This window comes from Mastomys coucha, unplaced genomic scaffold (genome assembly GCF_008632895.1).
Source record: "Mastomys coucha isolate ucsf_1 unplaced genomic scaffold, UCSF_Mcou_1 pScaffold5, whole genome shotgun sequence".
NCBI classification, from domain to species: domain Eukaryota; kingdom Metazoa; phylum Chordata; class Mammalia; order Rodentia; family Muridae; genus Mastomys; species Mastomys coucha.
The window spans coordinates 73588946-73612517 of NW_022196911.1; the positions used below are offsets into that span (position 1 = coordinate 73588946).

The 23572-nt window shown below is 49.1% G+C and overlaps 2 protein-coding genes across 6 annotated transcripts in view; one reads left to right on the forward strand and one right to left on the reverse strand.

Annotated features, from left to right (window-relative positions):
- Positions 1-14376, reverse strand: part of Pipox (pipecolic acid and sarcosine oxidase) — a 44755-nt gene extending 30379 nt beyond the window's left edge. The window contains exons 1-2 of the mRNA XM_031353675.1: positions 14013-14376; positions 541-675 (exon numbers count right to left, since the gene is read on the reverse strand). The gene's annotated coding sequence lies outside the window, so the exon portion shown is untranslated. The remainder of the gene's footprint in view (positions 1-540; positions 676-14012) is intronic.
- A 7463-nt stretch (positions 14377-21839) lies between these two features.
- Positions 21840-23572, forward strand: part of Sez6 (seizure related 6 homolog) — a 49671-nt gene continuing 47938 nt past the window's right edge. For 4 of the 5 annotated variants that reach the window (XM_031352184.1, XM_031352185.1, XM_031352187.1 and 1 more), the window contains exon 1: positions 22205-22462. In XM_031352184.1, coding sequence (XP_031208044.1) covers positions 22408-22462 — 55 coding nt within the window. In that variant the 5' untranslated portion in view covers positions 22205-22407. Of the gene's footprint in view, positions 21933-22204; positions 22463-23572 lie in introns of those variants that run through there. The other variant, XM_031352186.1, reaches the window with a different exon arrangement.

The following is a 23572-nucleotide window of genomic DNA, read 5'->3' on the forward strand; positions in this document are numbered from 1 at the left end:
AAAAAAAAAAAAAAAAAAAAAAATCAGAGACAATACAACAGTGCAGCCTGTGTTGCTCTGGAGACCTAAGGACACATACTGAATTGTCACCCAGATCTTAAAATGTCACTGTGAGCACCCCTCTTTTATACACAGGAAATTGAGACATATGGACAGTTAAAGAGAAGGCCCTCCGTTGTCTGAGCTTCTAACCTCCTCTGTCTTATTCCCTGTCATACAGGACAGAGGAGGGACAGGACACGGCAGACTTAGCAAAGCAGTAGCAATATAGATAAGGATGTGAACTCCCACAGCTGGAGAGACGGCTCAGCAGCTTAGAGTACTTGTTGCTCTTCCACAGGACTTGAGTTCAGTTCCTAGAACCTACATGGTCACTCACAGCCTACTGTAACTAACTCCAGTTCTGGGGGCTCTGACACCCGTCTAGCCTCCATGATACACGTACATGCATGCAGGCAAAACACTCTTATACATAAAGTCAAATCAATAAAGTAAAATAAAATTTGTTTTTAATATGAACTTTCCCAGGCCCTCTCTTACCACCAGTGTCCATGGAAAGCATCCTTGGTGTTGAAGTCACCCCCTTGGAGAAACACGGAGAGTAGCTGAATCGTGCAGCTTAAAACACAGACACAGCGCTGGCCCCTGAGCCTGGATATTGCTTCTCTGCTTGCTCTGAATCAAAAGCAGCATCGTGGGTGCTTAGCAACCAGCCAGCCTCGACTTCCCACCTCCCATCCCCCTCAGGGAACACTGGAGCAGGGCCCTCGCAGAAACCAGCTTCTGAAGCAGCTAAAGCTCATACTGTTTGGCAAACTGGCTCCCAGAGAGTCCCAGCATACCACAGCCCCCTCCCTCCCTGGAACAACATCCCCCTCCTCTGTCCTGCCGACCCTAGAAGTTCCCAGGCTCTTGGAGCAGGCCATGGTGCTGAAGCACCTCACGTTATCCCGGGAAGTATGTGTCATCATCCTCCTTCCCAGCCTCCCTCTCTCCCCCAAACCCCTGTTTTTCTCTTTATGGAGAGGGCACAAATTAAGCAGAAAGGAAAATGTTGACAGTTCCTAGCCCTCCCTTGCTGGGGATAAAGAGAAATACGTTAACGGTTGAAGCTTTAGGCGGATCAAACACAGTTTGTGAGATGCTTCAAATGTATTATTCATCTCACCAATGAGATGCAATCTTGGGCTTTCTCCCCCACCTCCACCCCCTATCAAGAGGAAACCTCAGCTACTATGGAGATGCAGGGCTCTGGAGGAGAGGGGCACTTTCAGAAAGCCAGCTTTCCATACTAAACCAACAAGTCTGTCTGTCTTGTTTCTCTAAACGTTCCCAAATGACAGGGGTCCACTTGCCAGAAAGCTAAAGGGGAAAGGTTGTAGGCAGGTCACAGAATTGGGTGTTTGGAATCAAAGCGAAGTCTGACTTTGACATTTAGAGGGTGCAGGAGCTGGAGATGTTGGCCCTAGAAGGTCCTCTCTGTGCACTGGAACTTGCCCAGATGTAATTCTAAAAGGAGCTGTCAGAGTCATGCTTTTAGCTCTGTGATCTGAACTCACTAATACGGGACACCTGGGCAAAAGATCCAGCTCTGTCCTGGCTACGTATCACTTTCTCTTATAATTCAGACTCCTAGAGGCCTGTGTCCCACCTGCTGAGGGATTCTACACCCCAGGTTTCATCAATTTCCCATTGGTGTAACAAAGATCCCCCTGACACCTACCAATGACCAAAAAAAGAAAAAAGAAAAAATTGCCCCAGCACTGCAGTTGTGGTTCAGTGGTAGAGCACTTGCCTAGCAAGTACAAGTCACTGGGACTGATCCTTGGTAGAAAGCAATAAATATATGGTGCTGGAAGGATGGCCCAGTGGTTAAGAGCACTGGCTGATCTTTCAGAGGTCCTGGGTTCAATTCCCAGTACCCACATAGCAGCTCACAACTGTCTGACTCCAATTGCAGGGGACCCAACACTCTCACACATACATGCAGGCAAAACACCAATGCACGTAAAGCAAAAAGAAATAGTAAAATCATTAAATATATAAATATATAACATCCCGCCAGCAGTGAGGGTAAAACTTAGCCTCCCATCTCAGACCCAATCCTTGGCCTGTAATGTATAAGTCTGATAGATGTTGGGGCTGGGAACAACTGCTAATGGTTGAACTAGAGATTAAAACAACATAGAAAGAAATAAATTTGACACTATGGATCAAAAACATATATCTATATTATTTTTCTTTTTTTTTTCCTTTGATTTTTTGAGACAGGGTTTCTCTGTGTAGCCCTGGCTGTCCAGGAACTCACTCTGTAGACCAGGTTGGCCTCGAACTCAGAAATCCACCTGTCTCTGCCTCTCAAGTGCTGGGATTAAAGGCATGCACCACCACCGCCCGGCTTCTTTTCATCCATTAAAATTAATATTTTTATTTTAAGGTAAGGTCTCACTGTATAGTCCAGGCTGGCCTCAGACTTCCTGCAATCCTCCTGTCTTGGGCTCCTGAGTATTGAGACCAAAAATGTGTACTACTACATGCAGCCCTCATCTGCATGCTTTACAATTATTTATTTATTTATTTACAGGGTTTTACTCTGTAGCCCTGGCGGTCCTTGAACTCAGAGAGATCTGCCTGCCTCTGCCACCCAAGTACCAGGATTAAAGGCTGTGCCACCATGCCCCGTTCTGCAGGCATGGTTCCATTGCTCAAAACACCCACAAGGTAGGTGTGGTGGCACACATCTTTCAACTCAGCGCTCAGGAGGCAGAGGCAGGCATATCTCTTCGAGTTTGAGGTTGGACTACTTACATAGTGAGTTCTGGTCCAACTAGCCAGGACAACATAGTCAGACTCTATCTAAAGTAAAACAAACAAAAAACCCCCTGTGATCGTAAGATCACAATCACGAAGGATTAGTTTAATAGTAGCCTTCTGAAGCAATCCTTTAGAATCGATTCTAGAAAAATACCAAGAGAAAGTATTGCATAAACGCATTTTCATCTAAAAGGATTTCAAGTAACACAGAGGAAGCTGAGCCCCCCCTTTTATCCCATCACTCTCCCCAAGGCACCCTGTCTCTATCCAGTTCCAATGCACCCTCTCTGGTCTTTGTTTCTGAAGAATCATATTTAATGTAAACAAGTAATAAAGCAGGGTTATGCAAGCTTGTAACCATCTATGTGCAGAGAAAAGGCTGGCTGATTAAACACAGAACTGTGCAGAGCCCTCAGCTCTGAGGAGGGTGGCACATGTGATTTTTATTTTCTTCCGCAGGAATTATTGTATTTTCTACATGAACAGAAAAGAGAAACAATGCTATTTTTAAATATCACGAAACAAGCTATTGATGGCATTGGCTGCCTCTGAGGACGGGGACAGGCTGTTTGCTGTGTGCTCTTTTATGCTTTTTGAATTGTGCACCTTGGGCACATATTACCTATTCCAAAAATGAATAGACAAATTTAAAAAAAAAACTTAATATAGCAATAAAATAAAATGAGAGACCTGCTGGAGAAGACCTGTGAAGAACGGCAAGCCCTAAGACTCTGAGACTGTGTCAAAATCTATCTACACAGTGGCTACAGTTTCGGATCTGCTCCAGATTCACTCCCATAGTGCCGGTCTCTTTCTCACCAGATGAGGGATTAAGGCTTCTTCTGCCCTGGAGGAAATGAGGAAGGGTCTAAAATAAGCCAGACTGCGGTCTGGAAATAACTTTATGCTAATTTGCAGCTCAGCCTTGGGAAGGGCTTCACTGAGCCCATTTCCATTCGCTTTCAAAGGACTTTTCATCTCTTTGGTTTTCCGGTATATTCCTCAAGGCTACCTGCTGCTGTCAAGGTCCCGGGGAGGAAAGGCTGAGACCAAAGCCCTTGTCCAAAGGGCCTTTGTTTGAAGTCAGCCTGTAAGATCCCAGCTCCAAGCTTCCACAGTGCTAGGCCTCAGCCTCAGGCAAGCAGTCCCCTCTCCTTCCAGAGCCTCTGCACTTTTGGCCCCTGATTGGTGAAATGAGAATTTTCAGCCCTGCCCTGTACTCAGGTTGTGAGATATGGGTGATAGTGACTGCCTTTCCAAGATATATTACCTTGTTGGACCACAGAGTCCCCAGGCTGGCATGACCTGTAGCATCCAATTAAGGGGAGGACAGGGAATCCTCACAGCAGGTTGGCTCTGGGGCCTGTAGAGCCATGATTTTATTAACTGACAGTAATTTATGTTCCGCTTGACAGTTGTGACATAGGGTCTCATTATGTAGCTTTGGGTGGACTTGAACTCAAGATCAACACGTTGGGCTTGCACTACTCCACCTGGCTACTTACAGCTATTTTTAGCCGTTGAGTTTTGTTTGTTATCTTTTGTTTGCTTGTTTGTTGTTGTTATGAAACAGGGTATCTTGTAGCCAAGGCTAGCCTTAAAATCCTGCCTCTCCTGCCTCCACCTCCCAGGCGATGGCAGAGGCTTACACCTCTATGCCTGGATCCTGACAGCTATTTTCAATCAGCTGTGTTGAGAGAATTAAGTAAGACATGAGCGTCTGTGTGAGGACACAGGCAGTCCACCAGCTGGGTGAAGAATTAATTCTCTCCCCTGGAAACCTTTCCCTCCCCACATACACCTGCCAGTCACATCTTCCCGAGTTGTAACTGTGTTCTTGAGTAGCACATAGCTTCACCAGGCTGGGTTCCTTTATGGCACAGTATATGCCTGTGTCATTTTATACCATGTAGAAGATCCTCCAAAACAATTTACTGCATGAATACATAAATGCTATTCATATAGCCACAATCTTTGTCGTTCTTACTAAGCTGCCTCTTGTTCCTGGCCCTGGGGCTACCAGAGCCCACTTCATGCTGACCCAGAGGAGGTGGAAGCAGACAGATTTGAAAGAGGCAGTGTGGTAGGGTGATAGGGTGGACCAGGCTGTGGCCTCAGCTTTCGAAATCTGTTTCTTCATCTCTCCATGGTCATTACAGAAGGTCAGATTGGAAACTCAAATGTACGCAGACCCTGGGAAACAGTGCAGGTGGGGCAGGCGGCAGCTGGAAAGAGCCAGCACACTCCTTGAATGGCTTTGCCCTTCAGTGACCCAAAGGTCACTGCCAATTGACCAAGGGTCAAGTGTGGCAAGAGTCTCTGATTTTTCAAGAGAAGTCATAAATCTTAGCTTTTATGTGAAGTCTCCTGAACAGGTCAAACTCAGATTTATAGCTGGTCCCAAGCCCCCAGACCCCAGCTACTTTTAATCCTCATGCCATTGGACCATCGCTTAGCTCACCTGGGTGTCTCAATTCTGTGATTTCAGGACAGAAACAGAGCTTTCCCATTTGGAGAACTAACCTTTGATCGGTTTTTGTTGTTGTTGTTGTTGTTGAGACAGGGTCCTCCTATATATATCCCAGGCTGGCCTCAAACTAGAGGATGACCTTGAATTTCTGATCCTCCTGCCTCCCACCTCCAAAGTCCTGCTCCACCAAGCCCATTTGTTGTTGTTGTTGTTGTTGTTGTTGTGTTGGAGCTAAAACACAGGGCTTTCTGCATAGCTTGGAAGCATTCTGAGCCCTGGGAATAAATAGCCTTTTAAATGGAAGGACCCCAAATCTTGGCAGCTGCTCTTCTGGCAAGTGCTACCCTGACCCCCAAACTGAAGATTTAAGGAAACACCAGTGTCCTAATAGCCCATTTCCTCCACCCGCCACTCCTCATTGGGCAGAAATTAGGGTGCAGAGTGGACAATGGGCCAGTATGGTGTGCAGGCCCTCCATAGTCTTCCCTGACAGGACACCAGGGCTTGAAGGCCACTCCCTTACCTCACATTGCCCCTGTGCAGGGTACCCATCAGTGGTGACACGGCAATCACCCATAAATTCTTGTCAGAGAAGCTGTCAGGACTTGGGAAATAAATAATGATATTTAACATTTTGTAATAACAACAATTAACCAGTAAATAATGTCCTTTAAACTGCAAACGCTGGAGTAAATTAATTCTTCTAATGAGCTGTCAGGCAGAGAAGAAAAAAAGTACCGGTGTACTTTGGTGCCACGCGGCTGCCGTGTGAGCAGCCGGGGGAAGCTCACCTTGGGCCCTGGGAGCTCATTACCGGGAAGCACGCGGCAACGGATTGCGGGGAAGCAGCCGGGCCTCTCCGGCTCCCACGTGGGCGCCAGGCCGTAGCCCCCTCTGCACCGCGCGGCTCTCTTGCAGCTCATCCCGCCTGGTGCTGGTCCAGAGCGCGCAATGCATTTCAATTAGAGGCGCCCCCTCCTCCCTACCTCCCTTCTGGTCCACCTGGGCAGCGCTGGGATGGCGGGAGGTGGTGGTGGTGGAGGGGAGGCAGGAGTTGGAACTTCAAGCTCTAGTCCTTGCTGCGTGACCTTGGGGAGGTTTCCAGCCCTCTCTGGGCTGAGATGTTGTAAATGGCAACATCTGAAGCTAATCAAACCAGCTGTGATTACCTCTGTATCCCTGAGAAGCCTGTGACCATAAAAAGACACCTGAGTAAGGCACTCTTTATGTACTGATTCCCAGTCGTCGCCAAGATATACTGTCAGGTGACAAAAGCAAGGCACAGGAGCGTGTGCTGCGACTGCTAAGGAGCGGCCATGGATACCTCTTGCTGGCTGCACACCCAGATAGGAAAAGGGTAACACCACTGGCCACTGGGGAGGGAAGCTCTATGCCCTTATTTTCAAAACAAACAAACAAAAAATGCAAGGGCATGGGGAGGGGGTGGGGGGAGAAAGAGAAAGTTAAAAAAAGACAAAGCCAATATCAGAGGTCTTCTTGCCTCTCAGTAGCTTTCAGGATGTGAAAGCCACCTGGGGCCCTGCTGAACTATGACCCCACCAGAACCTCCACCATAGCCAATACACTGTATCTCCAATATCCTATCCCGAACATTGGCTAAGGAGGAAGTCCCTCCCTAGGGCTAAGCCTGTTCCCTCCAGCTTCATTTTGTTTTTCTTTTCCTGTTCTGTATTGGGTGGATGAAAGGGTTGCTACATAATTTCAGCAGAATAGGACTGGGGACCAAAGAAACGGGAGTGGAGAGGAGGGGAGGGGAAGGGAAATGCTAGCCCTCAGAAAGCTCGAAAGCCCAAGGCTCCATGCTTGTGTGGTTTATGTCATTCTGCATTGCTCTGTCTCCCTCAGGAGCCAGACCAGCCAGTGCGCACCCCCCCAGGGTGTCCCCAGGATGGACAGAAGCCCCCTCCACGACCTGAGGCCTCCTGGCCACCAGAGCTGCACCTCTCAGCGTTGACACCCACCCCAGAGCAGAAGAGTATGTAACCTCCCTGTCACCAAGGTGGCTTCAACCATTCCACAGTACCACAGACACACTCTAAATCCACAGCAGACTGAGCTGGCTGGTGGATCACACAGTACTGAAATCAGAAGCACCCACATGCTCAGAGGCCACGTGGAAGGGCTGCTTTGGGGCTGGGTTTGTGAGGACACCAAGTAGAAGTCCCCATAACCATTTGATCCCAACTGTTTTGTTTTGGGGGGCCTTGCCTTTCCCAGTGAAGTGAATCCTGATTCAAGACTTTCTTGCCAGGGCCTTGTGCTAAGGTCTGTAATTCACTTTATTCAGTAAGTTCAAAACCTGCCTGGGAGCCGGGCAGTGGTGACACACGCCTTTAATCCCAGGACTTGGGAGGCAGAGGCAGGCAGATTTCTGAGTTCGAGGCCAGACTGGTCTACAGACTGAGTTCCAGGACTACCAGGGTTATACAGAGAAACCCTGTCTCAAAAACAACAACAACAAAAACATGCCTGGGCCACATGAAGTGAGTTCAAGGCCAGCCTGGGACAATTAGTGAAACCCTGTCTAAAAAAAAAATTTTTTTTATGTAAATGGGGACACTGAGGAGATGGCTCATGGGTAAATGATGGCTATTCACACATGAAGACCTGACTTTGGATCCCCAACATTCCCTGAAAAGTCTGATACAACAGACCACCTCTAACTGCAACACTGGAAGAGACAAGGCAGAGCTCTGAGGCTGCTGAGCAGGTAGTCTAGCCAATCAGTGAGACCCTGTGGGTCTCAAAAAGTGAGATGGAGAGCAATAGAAGACACCTTACCTCAATATCCACCCACTTCCCACCACCCCCACCCTCCCACCTCCACCCTCACCCGGGCCACAGAAACACGCACACACAAAGAACTAAGAGGCTAAGTATATAACTTAGTGCTCAGTGAGAGGGTGCCTGCTTAACACAGGGGAGGCCTTGGGTTCAAGCCTTTCTATTAGTAAGAGAAAAATGAAGTTTGAGGTAGCCTGGGCTGCTTAGCAAAGCCCCTTTGCTGCTCAAAACCTCAAGAGCAGCAGGGTTGGTGGTGCATGCCTTTTAATCTCAGCACTCCAGAGGTAGACACAGATAGAGCTTAATGAGTTCAAGGTCAGCCAGGGTTGTGAGACTGGTAGTAAGCCTGTCTCAAACAAAACAAAACAACCCAAGAGCAGAGAATGTTGCTCAGTAGTAGTAACAGTACTTGCCTAGCATGTACATGATCCAGGGTTTGATCCTTAGCACCTCAAAAAAAAAAAAAGATGTGTGTAAAATAAACAGCCTAATGTCCAGGTATAGTAAGCACCCCCAAATTGATCCATCTATCTCCATGAGCGTTCACTCTGCTAGATAAACCCAGTTTCCAAGACCAAGCGAGGTCACTGTAGTGGCGTAGTGGCGTCCAAGTAGGCAGCCTACCTCTGCAGTGCCTCCTTGGGAAGCAGCCCAGAAGAGCCTCCAGGCTTGGTTTGGTTTTTTTGCAGCGGGCAGCAGAAACTGGAGCTGAAGCAGGCGAAACAAAGTTCCCAGCTTTGGATCTGAGTCAGCTGCTTCTGGGCCTGGGGGCTCCAAAGTATCAAAATCAGAACTACCTCAAGGTCGCCCGGACCGCTATGCAGCTGAACCCTTGGCCTGAGCCCTCCAACGGCCTCCAGCACCTGGGAGTGGAGCACCAGCTGGAAGGGAGGGATGCTCCTGTGTGCACAGGAAACTGAGCCTCAGCCGCATGGAAATTAAAACCAGCTTGCCCAGCGCTGAGCTACCACATCGCTTGAAATCAGATTGATTTCTTGGGCTTGTTGTGACGGCAGTGTTACGATTGATTCGTCTGGGTGGCGGGGAGTTTATCAATTCGAAGCTGTCTGTCATTGATCTGGATAAGCTTCTGAGACAGCCCAAATACCTAGCAAGACCGAGGTTACCACCAACCCCAACTCAATATTAATTATAATAATGAACAGGCATGAAGAGGGTGGGTTCATTGCCTGCCCCGCAGGGCTAGCCTCTGTGAAGTTCTGTGTTTAATATTCATTTGGAATCAACAATGTGCAAAGTGCTGCTGCTGGACATGCCTGGACCGAAGGGTGTCTGCATGGGTGAGGGCACCATCCTCCTCTTCTATGGGGCTGAGAAAGAGCAGGCACTGCTGCTGAAACAGGGAAGGTTTAGGGTAGACTTCAGGAGAGACTTCCTCATGGGCATAGAATACTCATCTACTTATGAGCTTGGACAAGTTACTTCTGTTTGGGTCTGTCTTTGTGTGTGTTTGCATATGAGTGGCATATGTGTGCTTGGGAGTAACATGTACATGCATATGTAGGGCAGAGGATATTGAATACTAACCACCTTTCTGTCTTGATTTTGTTTTGTTTGGTGTTTTTGATTTTGTTTATGTTGTTCGAGACTGGGTCTCTCTGTGTAGCCCTGGCTGTCTTGGAACTCACTCTGTAGACCAGGTTGGCCTCAAACTCAGAGCTCCTTCTGAGTGCTGGGATTAAAGGCCTGTGCCAACACAGCCCAGCTCTCTCTCTCTCTCTCTCTCTCTCTCTCTCTCTCTCTCTCTCTCTCTCTCTCTCTTTTAAATCTATTTTTAGAGATGGGTCCCTCACTACCACAGACCTTGTGGATTAGCTGGGCTGGCTGGCTAGTGAGACCCAAGGATCCACCTTTCTCTATTTCACCAGTGTTTTCCACACCTGGTTTTTAGATAGGCATAGGGGATGTAACAAATGGTCATAGGGGATGGAACTTGCATTCTCACACTTCAATTAAAAGAGCTTTATCGCGCACACCTTTGATCCCAGGACTTGGGAGGCAGAGGCAGGCAGATTTCTGAGTTCAAGGCCAGCCTGGTCTACAGAGTGAGTTCCAGGACAGCCAGGGCTACACAGAGAAACCCTGTCTCGAAAAACAAAACAAAACAAAAAAGAGCTTTACCCACTGAGCCATGTCCCTACCCCACCCCCACTCACTCATGCCCCGCCACCCAGAGCCTGATCCGTCGTCCTCTGTAAAGTGGCCTCTAGAGTTGTTGCTCCTGGTCAAAATTCTAGACCTGACAACACAAAACCAGAGAGCTCTTTTGGGCAGGCCTCTGCCTCAGGAGGTTTCAGAGGACCCTACTTCGGGGCATAAACATCTACTGTTCTCAACCTCGACACAGAGTAAGCATTCAACCAATGCACGGTAGAATAGGTTGACTCAGTGAGCATTGACTGAGTACCTGGTACAGGCCTGGCTCAAGGCAAACATACTAGAGAAGCTATGGCAACCTACCTTTGAGGAGATGAGATCTGGGGTGGCCATGGAGCTGGGCACCCTCTTCACCAGAGACCTCAGAATTGCCCTGCCCCTGTGAGATTGCTTGGAACCTGCTCCTGGAGCCATACAGGTGGACTGAGGGCATAGACAGGGAAGGATTCCAATGACCAGCAGTCAAGAGGACTCCTTTCAGGATATTGGTCCAACAGAGAACCCCACCCTCAACCAGGAGAAGCGTGATCATTCTTGGGGTTCATTTACAAGAAGCAAAGAATAACAGCCGACTCCTAGCACCTACCCTACAAAACTCTAGAAGCCACAGCAAGAAACACTGAAGTTAAGTCAATATAAAGACTTCCTGGCTGAGGTCTGGGCGATGAAGGTGAAGATGGATGGAGAAGCATCCTGTCTGCCTAACAGTCTGCCCTACTGTCTCCCTGCATCATCTTCTCCACCCCTGGTTCCTACAAAGCTCTTCTCTTCTCCAGCTCCACCACTGCAGAGACCCCCATGACCAGCCCTAAGAGAAACATCAGAAGAAAGTTAATAGCGAAATGCTGTGGCGGATCTAATTGATTTTTTTTTCCTATTGGTTCCCTAATATAGGCAACACTGTTCCTGCCGATTTTCTGGGCTGGAGATTATGTCATAAATAAAGAGATTTGCTCCCTATTTCCATGTGCTTATCTTTAATAAGTTAAGAACTCAACAAGCTTTAGGAGGACTTGAAATAAGCAACGGATCCGGTGGTGGCTCCTGCTGCGGTGGCGGCAGCCTAGAGCTTTACTTGAGGGAAGGGGGAGGCCGGTGGCTGCTGGAGGACTGGAGTACCTGCTGCACTAGGACAAGATCAGAAGAGGAAGTAAGAGGGAAAGCTGGGAGAGAGCGGGGGTCGGGGGGGGGGCAGCTATGACCAAATGGATGAGCAGGGGCTATGGTCTGTAGGGTCAAGCAGGAATGGAGTGTGAGGTTCAGATGAGCTGAAGCCCAGTTGGTAAGTGTTTGCCTAGCATGCATGAAGCTCTCCCACATCCTCATGAGCCAGGCTTGGTGGTGAACACCTGCAGTCCCATAACTCCAGTAATAGAAGCAGGATGATCACAAGTCCTTGACTAAATAGTAGCTTCTGGGTTAACCTAGGCGCTTCTGGGCTAACCTAGGCGCTACATGAAACCCTTATGTAAAGGGGGGAGAGCCTGTGATCCTAGAACTTGAGAGGAGAGACAGAGTTCAAGACCAGCCTGATCTACATAGGAAATTATAGGCCAGACAGATCTACGTTTCAAAAAAGAAAAAAGAAAAGAAAAATTATTAGTAATAGCAATAATAATTATTATTGAAATTATTATTATTGCTGGGTGGTAGTAGTATATACCTTTAATCCCAGTACTTGGGAGGCAGAGGCAGGTGGATCTCTGAGTCTGGTCTACAGAGTAAGTTCCAGGACAGCCAAGGCTACACAGAGAAACTTTGTCTCAAATAAATAAATAAATAAATAAATAAATAAATAATAATGTGGGGGTTAAGTACTAACTCCATTATTGCATACTATCTGATACTGGACAAATCGCTCATTCTCTTGCTTCATTATTTTAAAACAGAGAGCTTGTGAGATGGCACAGCAGGTAAAGGGACACACCTCCAAGCCTGACAGTCTGAGTTTGATCCCCAGGATCTACAGGGTAAAACCAACTCCCAAAGGTTGTTCTCTGACCTCCACACTTGCCCCATGGCAGGTACATGAAAATAAATAAATAGATGTGATCCATCCTCGTGGTCATCATTTAAAAAGAGAAGCAGGGCGTGGTGCTTGCATCAGTAACCCTGTAATCCCAGTGTTCAGGAAGTGAAGCCTGGAGGATTGCTACAAATTGAAGACCAGTCTGAGCTATGTAGACAGACTCATCTCAAAAATAAAACCACCAGTGTGGCAGGAGATCTCACTCAGAGACATAGCACTTGCCTAAAATGTGTGAGGCCCTCTATTTAATTCCCAGGACTACCAAAAGCAAAAGAGCAATAATGAATAATAAAATTAATATTATTAATAATTTTAATATTAGTAATAATAATAATACACATCTCATAGAGGGTTGTAATGACTGACTGTATAAAATGCTGAGCACAGTGCCTGGCCCGGGGTATTGAGAGAAAATGTTAGCTTGTCTGTTGTTGACCTTCATTAACCCTTATCTATGACTGAGCCCCTGCCCTGTGTCAGGTCCTCGCCTGGTCTCCCCGATTAGTGAGTCATGGATGCCCCTGGGCAGAGAACACACAACCCCTACCCCGCCTCCGTGCCTGGCCTAAGACCGGTAGTAATGACAGGGTGCTTGCACTAGGAGGACCCTGAAAGGGGACAGTGACCCTCCTGGTGGAGGCAGCTTCCCAGTGGTTCTGTTCTGAGGCTCCTAGCTCTCAGTTCTGGATGCCTCTCAAAGGAACTCACACTTCCTGTAAGCTGACTGGGCAGAAGCAAGATGCTTCTAGACAGACAGAGCTGACCGGCTGCAGACCTTCCAGCAGACTTCAAGATCGTCCGCCCTGCACTGCTGTGGATGCTGTGCTGCCCAAGCACAGTCTCCTTTCAGCCTAGACAATACTACTTCTATTTTCCATTTTACAGACAGGAACACTGAGGTCCAGAAGTGTGGCTATTGGCTTAACGGCTTAAAGCTGGGAAGTAGCAGAGGCAGGATTTGAACCTTGCTCTAAACATTGTCTTAACAGAGCCATGATAAGGAAACAGATGATAGAGAGCACTGACAGCTCTTCCAGGTGACAAAGATTTGATTCCTAGCACCCACATGGTACCTCACAACTGCATGTAACTCCAGTTCCAGGGAACCTGATGCACTCTTCTGGTCTCCATGGACATCAGCTATGCAAGTGGTACACACATACCCACATGACACACATACCCACATGACACACATACCCACATGCAGGCAAAACACTCAACACATAAAATCAATAATTTTTTTAAAATGCCAAGCAAATGTTACCCACCTTAAATATATATAAAATTGCAGGCTGGTGGGACACATACCTTTAATCCCAGCACTCGGGAGGCAGAAGCAGGCAGATCTGCATACTCTGAGTTCAAGGCCAGCCTGGTCTACAGGAAAAGTTCTAGGACAGTCAAGACTATGTATATATGAGATTAAAGTTAAAAGTTAAAAATCCAGGCTACAGGGGCTGGAGAGATGGCTCAGCGGTTAAGAGCACTGACTGCTCTTCCAGAGGTCCTGAGTTCAATTCCCAGCAACCACATGGTGGCTCACAACCATCTGTAATGGGATCTGATGCCCTCTTCTGGTATTTCTGAAGAGAGTGACAAGCTACTTACATTAAATAAATAAATAAATAAATAAATAAATAAATAAATAAATATAAATAAATCCAGGCTACGGGCTGAAGAGGTAGGAAACTTAAAAAGCATCCAATGATTACTAACCACGTGTCATGTCCTCCTGCAGGTCTTCTTGCTGAATGAACATCTGGAAGTCAGGTGTTACTATTTTCTGTTTATAGGTGAAAAAGTGGGGACTCTGAATTATGCCTGAGGCAAGCACAAGACTGAGATGACTTGAACTCGGGTCTGCTGCTGTTGCAGTGTCTGGGAGAGCAGTTCCCCCCCCCCCCCCCCTCTCTCTCTCTCTCTCTCTCTCCCTTCTCAGGTTTTGTCCTTGCAAATCACCACTGTGGAGAAACAGCCCTCCCCGCATAGGTTGGGAAGCCCTGCTTGCTGTTTCTGGTGGGAGACGGATCTCTAAGTCTTAGATGTGCATTTTATAGCCCCCCTTTTCTCCTGGCATTGTCTGGACCTGCAGACTCTGTGGCTTTAAGGACCAGTGACCTCACAATCGGTTGCCATAGAGACCATTGTGATGTCACAATCAGAGGACAAGTAGTTCAAGGAGAGGAGTCAGGGATGGGAATGCACAGCTAGAATTGAGCACCATTTGAGATTTGTGTCCTATATTCCTGCCTAGAAAATGACGAGGCGGGAGGCAGGTCTGCAGCTGGCTTCTTAGGGATCACGAGGAAGAACAAATGCTTCTGACACTCCACTTAGGGTTTCCTGGGACAGCACGGTGCTGATAGTCAAAGGAAGGGTCCAGAAAAGGAACAACAGAAACCCATTCCCACACTGTGGGTCTGTAGGGAGTGGGCTACTTCTACAGCAGGAAGGATTAGGGTTAGACAACAGGAGGGTCTTTAGCTAGAAGATCTCACTGAAAGAGATATGCACACTTGTTCCCGAGAGTAAGGTCCAAGGGAGACACTGGCTCTCAAGGGCCTCCAGAGCCTTGTAGAGGTAGCCATGTTGTACCACAGCATGTTAGGACCATATCTTCTGTCCAAGACTGTGAGATCCTTGAGGACATCCTGGTCCTGGCATGCATAGTGCCCAATACATGCTCCCTCATTCTGTAGACAAGTGACTGAGACAGTAATGAATGGCTGGGCTCTATAGTGAGGAATGAATGGAGAGGCCCATGGGAACCTAGAGGCCACACAAGCTTTGCTCTTTGTTCTCTGCCACACAGCCACATCTCCAGTTTTGCCTTCAGCCACACGCTTCTGGGGGCTGTCTCTGAGGCAATGGAGCACTTGAAATCTGATCTGGAATCCCAGCAAAGTGCTGGCCATTTAATTGGATATCTACTGGATGGATTATAGAACCAACTGTTCCTACCTGTTCCTAGCAGCTACCCTCCTGACCCTGCTCCTAAGTGACCCTCTAGGCCCAGGCCCCTGCAAGTAAACTCTGGGAAGAGGCCCAGGAGACCAGTGATCCTTCTACCTCCTTGTCCCACTAAGGCCCGCTGACATCTGCCTTTCTTCACTCCCTTTGCAATCTAGCACAACCGCAGCATTAAGTGGCTGTGAATCACCAAGCCTCCTGGGGCCTCAATGTCCCTATCTGTACAATGGAGACAATGACAGCTTTGTACCTGCCTCATAGGATTGTTGTGAAGGTATCGTCGAATCCCTGGCTTAATGCCCTCAAACAGCAAATGATAAATGGTGCTATTATTATTTTTAAAGGTAAAGAAGAAGAAGAAGAAAAAAATCCACTGAACTCAGGGCCTGACTTCCTTTAAATGGAGAATAGACAGATCTATTGTAAATTTGCTTTCAACGCATGTGGCAATCTTTTTTAAAAAGGAAATACTTCAGGCCTTTCTGCAAACCATGAATCAGCTACGAGTCCGTGCCTTCTGCAATTGCAAAGCTTCATTCCAGGGTTTGCTCAGAAGGGGAAACATGACTACTCTCTCACATTTTTCCAAGCCAACCCCCCAGTTCTGCCTCAGGCACAAGAAGAACAAACAGTCTTTTGCCTTCACCCTGGCCCAGGCTGAGCAGCTATCAGAGACAGTAGTGTGAGGTCAGGTGTAAGATAACCCGGCTGGGGTATTGTTCACACCAACCCTTTCCTGCCTGGTGTGAGCAGAAGCGACTGGCACTGACCCTACCATTCCTGTATCTTCCACAGGCAAGCCAGCTGTGCCCCCTTCCCCGGAGAAAGAACTCAAATGTGTAGCAAGGAGGATGCTTTGAGACAGGCTCACATACAACCCAGACTAACCCCAAGCTGGATACATAGTTGAGGGTGACCTTGAACTTCTGATCCTCTGGCCTCCATCATCTGAGGGCTGGCTGGATTAGAGGCATGCATCATCATGTCCAGTGTGTATAAGGCTGGGCATTAAACTCAGGGATTCATGCATGCTAGGCAGGCACTCTACCAACTGAGCCACATCCCTATCTCAGAACTCAGATGTTTGAGAGGGTATTTCAGCCAGCTGGCTAGCCTAACTCTCCTGTCACCCTCTCTAGGTCACCATGGAATCTCTGGTGTCTATTGACCAAGGGCATCTAAATGGTGACTCTGAGGCCTTTCCAACCTTCCCTGGAGCTTAGACCACCAGGTGATCCATTTCCTTACTATATGATCATCAACCTGGTGCTGAGTCCCCAGCCCCTGAACAGCACCATAAACCCAATGCCTCTGGCGGATACGTTTTATGTCCGTTCAAGCACTAGGACTACTGAGTTCAGAGGATTTTATTTCTAGAGCCTTCCATATTTCTCTGGGATTATCACCTGTCTTTGTTCCCTCCCTCCCCTGGTTATTATCTTTGGACCCTTTCCAAGCCAAGCTGCCTTGATCGCTTGGGGAGACGAAGGCCCCCAGCATCCTCCCGTGGTGGTGTCTTTGGGTCTGGCAAGGGTGCCCTTGGGGACCATTTCTTTTCCTTTGGCATAACTCTTCAACTGGCCACAATTTTCAGGTGGCCTTGGCTTTTAGGAGCTGGTTTGCCTAAAAGACTTTCTGTGTGTCAGGGAACATGGGAGGGGGGAGTGAAGGCCTCTGTCTCCAAGGTTGGGGAGGGCTATGAGAAGAGTAAGCCCTGGGGTACAGAGGGGAGGGAGAAGGCCAGCTGTTCTCTTTCTTACACCGTGCCAACCTAGCCTGACACCAAATTAATAGCATTCAAATGAGATGCAAAGCATTATGCAAATATTGAAGAGAAGGCCACTCTTACCAGAGCCTCTGGGCTGTTGGAAGGCCAGTGCCTGGAGCCTTTTCATGGAGGACTCCATGGGCTCCCTTCCACTTCAATCCTCAGACTTCAGTACCAGCTTGTGCGTAGGACCAAAGAGACTGACTGGCCAGGCACTCAAATTGGCTTTGCCTCCCAAGCACTCAGGGCCCCTTCCCATCTAAAACAAGCCACAGGCAGCTGTGAAGGTAGCATAACCTCCCTGGGTCTCCTTTCCCCACTCATCAGCGTGTATGCAAACTAGATGCAAGGTTTTTGCATCTATTTAACTGTCCATTAAAATAGCCCCATGCCCATCACCTCTGCACAGGCCCCTGCTTCCAAATTGCCAACCCCTGCTGCCTGCAAAAGCCATGTGTTTCCTGAGCCTGGTAATTGCTGTGGTGTTTGTTGAGCTGTATTTGCATTTGATTGTCATTTAACTTTCTATCTTTCTCCTTCAATCAAACCGGGTAGGGGGGTAGGGGTGAGGTGGGAAGGTGGGGAGCTGGGGCAGGGGGTGGGGTGGGGTGGGGGGAGAGTTGGGCTTCAACAACTGATTCTTCATTTTTGTCTCAGCCCTAACGTGGTTTTCAAAGAGCTTCATTAATTAGTGCCACAAACTTGAACCCTGAGCCTTCTTCCTCCATGTGATGGGGAATGGGGGGCTCCTTCCACCCGTCCCAGGACTCCTAAGTGCAAATGATTTTACTAACAGGATGGGTCTTAAGTCATATCTCCAGTCTGCATGTTCCAGCACCTGCTTCATTTCTGCCCAGCCAGTGGCATTAAACATTTATGGAGCTGTAGAGGATCAAAGGCCTCCGCTGGAGGTGGTGGGCAGGCTGGAGGCCCGAGTTTGGAGGATGGAAAGTAGTTCACATCAAACCACTTTCTGCTGCTGTCTCAGTGCACCCTAGGCTCTGGCCACAGATCTGGTCCCATTCCTGGAGTGGGAGTTAACGCTCAGACCCAGAGCCCTCAGGTGACTGACTTTGGGTAACCCAGGATGTCAGGCCTGACCTCTCTGGCCAATATCAGAAGCCACTGAGTCTGGAGACTTGCTCAAAGATGATGGTGGCAGTGAACAGAAGGCTGTGCCCCTACTGTCTCTGGAATGAAGTGACAGCCCTTTCCTCTGCTCCCCTAAAACCCAAAGCCCCTTTGGATGCTCTGATTTGAAAGCTGTCTTGCAGAAGAGTGGATCTGGGCTTTCTTGGTTTGGGGGTTTTCTTCCCCCTCCTCTTCTTGCTCAGAAAGCAAGTGTCATCCCGGCCGACTTCAAAGTAAGTCACCGATGTGCCTGTGATCCCACGAGTTGACATGTTGTTTAGAATTGGGAGCCTGGTCTACAGAGTGAGTTCCAGGACGGAGAAACCATGTCTCGAAAAACCAAAAAAAAAAAAAAAAAAAAAAAGCTGGAGAGATGACTCAGTGGTTAAGAGTACTGACTGCTCTTCCAGGGGTCCTGAGTTCAATTCCCAGCAACCACATAGTGGCTCACAACCATCCGTAATGAGATCTGATGTCCTCTTCTGATGTGCCTGAAGACAGCTACAGTGTACTTGTCATATATAAAAAGTAAGTAAGTAAGTAAATAAATAAATAAATAAATAGTATTTTAAAAAAATTGAGAAAGTGAGGCCAGCTTCCTGCGAGATGTGGGTTAGAGATCCACTCTCATCTCAGAGATGGCTAGTAACCCCATCTCTGGCTTTCAACCTCTGTCTGTAGTAGTCTTCCTTCAGGGTTAGTAGTGAAGTACAATTCTTCCCACAATGCCTAAAACTCACCCAAATGATGCAAGACTGGTATGTTCTGCTTTGTATACCTTCATAATGAAGTAACCCCTTCAAGGTAGCCACCAAGAACAACCTGCCGCTCAGATGCCCAAAAAACCTCCTACAGCCTAGCCGCAGGTGACTCCAGCATTATTCACTCTTTCCTACAGGGTCGAGGGGAGGAGGGTAGCTCTGCTTTGTGGAACCAATCTCCTTACTGACCTCCACTACCTGGCAGTTTCCATTATGATGTTGGTTACATAAACCCCACCTCCACCCCGTCCCCCTCCTTCTTTCATTCACTGAAACACAAGCAGATTCAATATGGTTTCACCCATCTGCTGTGTGAAGAAGCCCTCACTGACTTAAAGCAAAGTCCCCTCATCTCCCTGCTTCCGCAGCTCTCGTGCAGCATCTGCGACCTGCCTTAGGCTTTAGGAATCCCCATTTATTTATAATATTCACTGAACAGTTAGAATGTACTGGTCACTGGGCTAGGTTTGAGTAGAGGGCACATAGGCCACGCAACTACCAAGTCAACAACTAGAAAAGAAAACAGATAATGTCATGAAAAGTTAGAAGTGAGGAGAGGGGGAGTCAGGATCTTCTGAGAGCATAGAGCTGGGTAGACACAGTAAAGGGGCTGTGTAGGTCATCACAGGTTGCTCTGTGTGTGTGTGTGTGTGTGTGTGTGTGTGTGTGTGTGTGTGTGTGCATGTGTATGGAGAAGCCAGAGAATAACTTACAGGAGTTGGTTCTCCCCTTCTACCGTGTGGATGTGGGGAATAGAACTCCAGTTATCAGGCTTGGCAGCAAGTGCCTTTTACCCACTGAACTAGCTCACTGGCCTGTGCCTCTTTCAAACTGTATGTATGAATTGAGTAAACACTCGGACTGTAAGCCTTGATATAGATGAATGTCCCCTTGGACATTTTATTGTCCTCTGTTATGGGTAATGCCAATGTCTAGGAAGAATCGGCCGTTGAAAGGCATGAGAAAAGATGTCTACCAAAAACTCTGCTGCTCCCTAGATTGGTCCAGGTTCTGCCTCAACCTTGCTGGGAGCCCATTCCACAGAAGCCGTGTTTACCAGATCTTCAATAAGAGTGGCAGCAACCAGTATTATTATTCTAATCATGCAGTGCAAACTGGGTTTTCTGGGTTCAGGGCAGAATGTGGTGTCCTGGGATTGTAGTCTGCAATGGACGCCCTCTTGTACCCAGGCAGTTAGGAAGGCCATGTTGCAGGTTCCCCGAGAGCTTGCTTACCTTTCTTCTTATAGGTAGTGCCCAGCTCATCCAGAGCCCTACTGCTGAAACAGAGACAGTCGGGTGAGATCTCCAGCAGCCTTTAAGTCAGGATGAACCATCCTGATAGATCAGATTCATCCTGCATTGTGGCTCACCCCCTTTTCTCAGAGCCCTGTACTCCTGAGGGACCCAGGGATGTGAGAAATGTCAGTAATGCCTTCGAGGAAGGAAGGCCCTCGTGACACTCACCCATTCAGTTGGCCACTTCTGTGCCTGTTCTCCCATTCTGTGGGCAGTTCTTGTTCTCCCTTTCCTCTGCCCCTCTCTCCTGGCTTCTCCTCATGTCTGATCTTTTCTTCAAAGGCTCCCCTACCTACCATTTCTTCTGCTACTCTCCTTTCTCTTCCAGACAACTGTCCAAAATCCTCTCCCAGCATCTTCCCCAGATAACTCCACGTGCCACCTGCTGCCTGGGATTCTTTATAACAAGCAAGATGGCTCCCCAGAGCCCACAAAAAGGGTCTACAGAGAACCAAAGAAGCAAAGCTGGAAGACTGTAAGGACCAAAACACTCTCCAAGGAATGAAATTTGGGGCAGAAGTCACTTGTTTCCAGAATGAGATGGAGGAAATGCCGTGGGCAAATTATTGGGGTTTGACCCAAGTTCACATGGAAGGAACTAAACATTAAGCTGCCTTTTAAGGGCTACCGAGGATTCACCTCCTTCTTCCTCTGCAGATACTAACATCAGCCACATGGTTGTGTCCTGTTGAGTCCACTGAAATTCCTATAACAAGCCTAACCATGCCCCTTGGGTCTGAAGAGTAGCCTCAGGTTCTGCCCAGCCGTGGCTAACCCGTTGTTGGCCCATGACCTACTGGGTTTCCTCAGGTCACAGAGTCATGGAATCTTATTTTTTCTGTGCTATTGACTACTCCAACTATTTTGGTTACTGCCCCTTCTTCAAGTTTTCTTCCATCTGAAACAATCAGTTACACCTGGTAGGCTGAAGGTGTAGCTCAATGGCAGGACCCCTCCCTGTCTATCAAGTATGAGATCAAGTGCCAGGCCCTGGTTCCTAGCATGGTTTAAAAAAAAAAAAATGGCTGGGCAGTGGTGGCGCACACCTTTAATCCCAGCACTTGGGAGGCAGAGGCAGGCAGATTTCTGAGTTTGAGTTCGAGGCCAGCCTGGTCTACAGAGTGAGCTCCAGGACAGCCAGGGCTACACAGAGAAACCCTGTCTTGAAAAAACAAACAAAAAAAAAGAAAGAAAGGAAGGAAGAAAGAAAGAAAGAAAGAAAGAAAGAAAGAAAGAAAATTTAAAATTAAAACAGTCATAAAGACCCCTGATATTCATGCTTATCCCATTTTCTCCTTCGGTTCCAAGACCGGAGCTGGTACTGGCATAAAAGATCTGTGTTACTGTGGATGCTCTACAGAGGAAACAGAGAAAGCAAGGTCTGGAAACCCATGGCTACATGGGGACCCAGGGTGCTGCCTTCAGCACCCCACAGCTTGACCCAGGTTGCCTCCTACCAAGTGGAGAATGTCGCCCCAGGACACAAGTGCCACTGGCTTTTAACTATAATATCAGGATAATTAAGCTTTTCTGTGAGCACAGTTTGCTGCTGATGCAGCTGCCTGGAGCCCTGGCATTTATTGAGCGCAAAGTAATAATTTATTGTCCTTTGTACGCTCAAAAGCCGTCTTCATTATCGGCCCAGGATGGAGCTGCCACAAGGGCAGGCGGGCCTCACCAGCTGCCTCACTGATGTGCATCTTTCCAGGTACCAAGGTGGGGTGGAGAGAGAGGTGGGGAGGGGGTGTTCTCTTTCACGGAGAATCCGACTAGAACCTAACACCTTGGTAAGCTACTAACCCAGGAGAGGGTGGCAAGCTTGGCTGGGCGTGGGCAGCTCGGGAAGGCGGGGGGTTGGGGGGCTGTGTGCCACATTAGCAGGGCAGTCCTTTCCCCAGGGCTCGAAAGCCTGTGCTCTTGCCTCTGGGTCTTCTGCGCCTTTGCTTGAGACTTTACGGTAAGCCGCTCCTCCTGCGCCCCCGCCCCCAGCCCCGCGCGGCGATCCCGGGCGCCGACGCCAGGCGCTGGCCGTGGTGCTGATTCTGTCAGGCGCTGGCGGCGGCGGCGGCGGCGGCCCCGCTGCTCTCCCCGGGACCGGCTCTGCCCCCCGCGCCCACACCTTCTCCCAGTCCCCAGTCCCCCTACCGCGGCCCCGACCCCGGGGCGCGGCCGCAAGCAGCACCATGCGCCCAGCAGCCCTGCTGCTCCTGCCCTCGCTGCTGGCGCTCCTGGCTCACGGTAAGGGACCCGGGCGTCCGGTCACAGGACGGGGGCGGGCGCGGACTCCCAGGGGGTAGGAAAGCAAGACCATCCCGGCGCCTTGCTCTGCACGTCCTGGTGTTCCTCCCGAGCACCGCGTCCCGCCGGCTGCGCTCTCCCCGGCGCCGACCCAGCCGGGCGGGGCGCGGGCTCCACGGGCGGGAAGCCGCCACGGCTCCCGCCATTCGCGCCCGGCCGAGACCTCGCCTTTAATCATCTCCCCGGATCTAATGGGATTTCTCTGCTGCAATTCATCACGCCACCCACCCCCCTCCCCACACACACGCGCTCACCCGCGCGCTCCCTCGCTCCACTCCAGGCGTCTAGGGGCGCCCCGGCGCGTTGCGGGGGAGGGGGGGCCGCAGGTCGTGGGTGCGGAGTCCGGACAGTCCAGCTGGCAGCCCGCCGTTCAGCCTCCCCTGCCGGTCTCCAAACTTCGCTCGACTTTGCCGCTTATTCTGGGTCCCTCGTTATCCTCACTGCAGAGGAACTGGGTCGGGTGGTGGCGGGACCCGGGACTGGGACATCTCTCACCTTTCTCTGCCTTGACGCTATCAAGTCAGAATTGGAACCTATAGCACAATTCTGGGGAGACATTCGAGGACCCTGAGATCCCACTACCCAGCCCCTCGCTCTTCTTGGTGCTGCAGCAACTGAGGTCCTGGGACTGGCTGCCCTCCCTGAAATTCTTTTCTTGCACACGGACACACACATGCACACACGCACAGGCACGGAGCGCTGCTTCTCTTCGGCTCTGCCTTCCTGCCGGGTTCTGTCGACCCTCGGAGCCGCAGACTAGTTAGCAGAACTCACCGTTTGCCCCAGTCCCGGACGCCGAGTCAAGTCCCAACTTCATTGGTCTCGGTCAAGAAACGCTTGGCTTCGGAGTAAGCAGCAAGGGAGTTTGGAAGAAAGATGAATGCGGAAGCAGGGAGGGTCTGAAGCAAGTGGTCTCGGGAGCCTTCAAATGTTCAGGTCATTCTCCGCTTTTACTGATCGCCTGCTGGGGTCCGCGAAACTGCACTTTGACTTGGGACTCAAAGTCCCTCGCCATATGGTTATGGTTCCTAGCGTCTGCTGTCGAGGAGG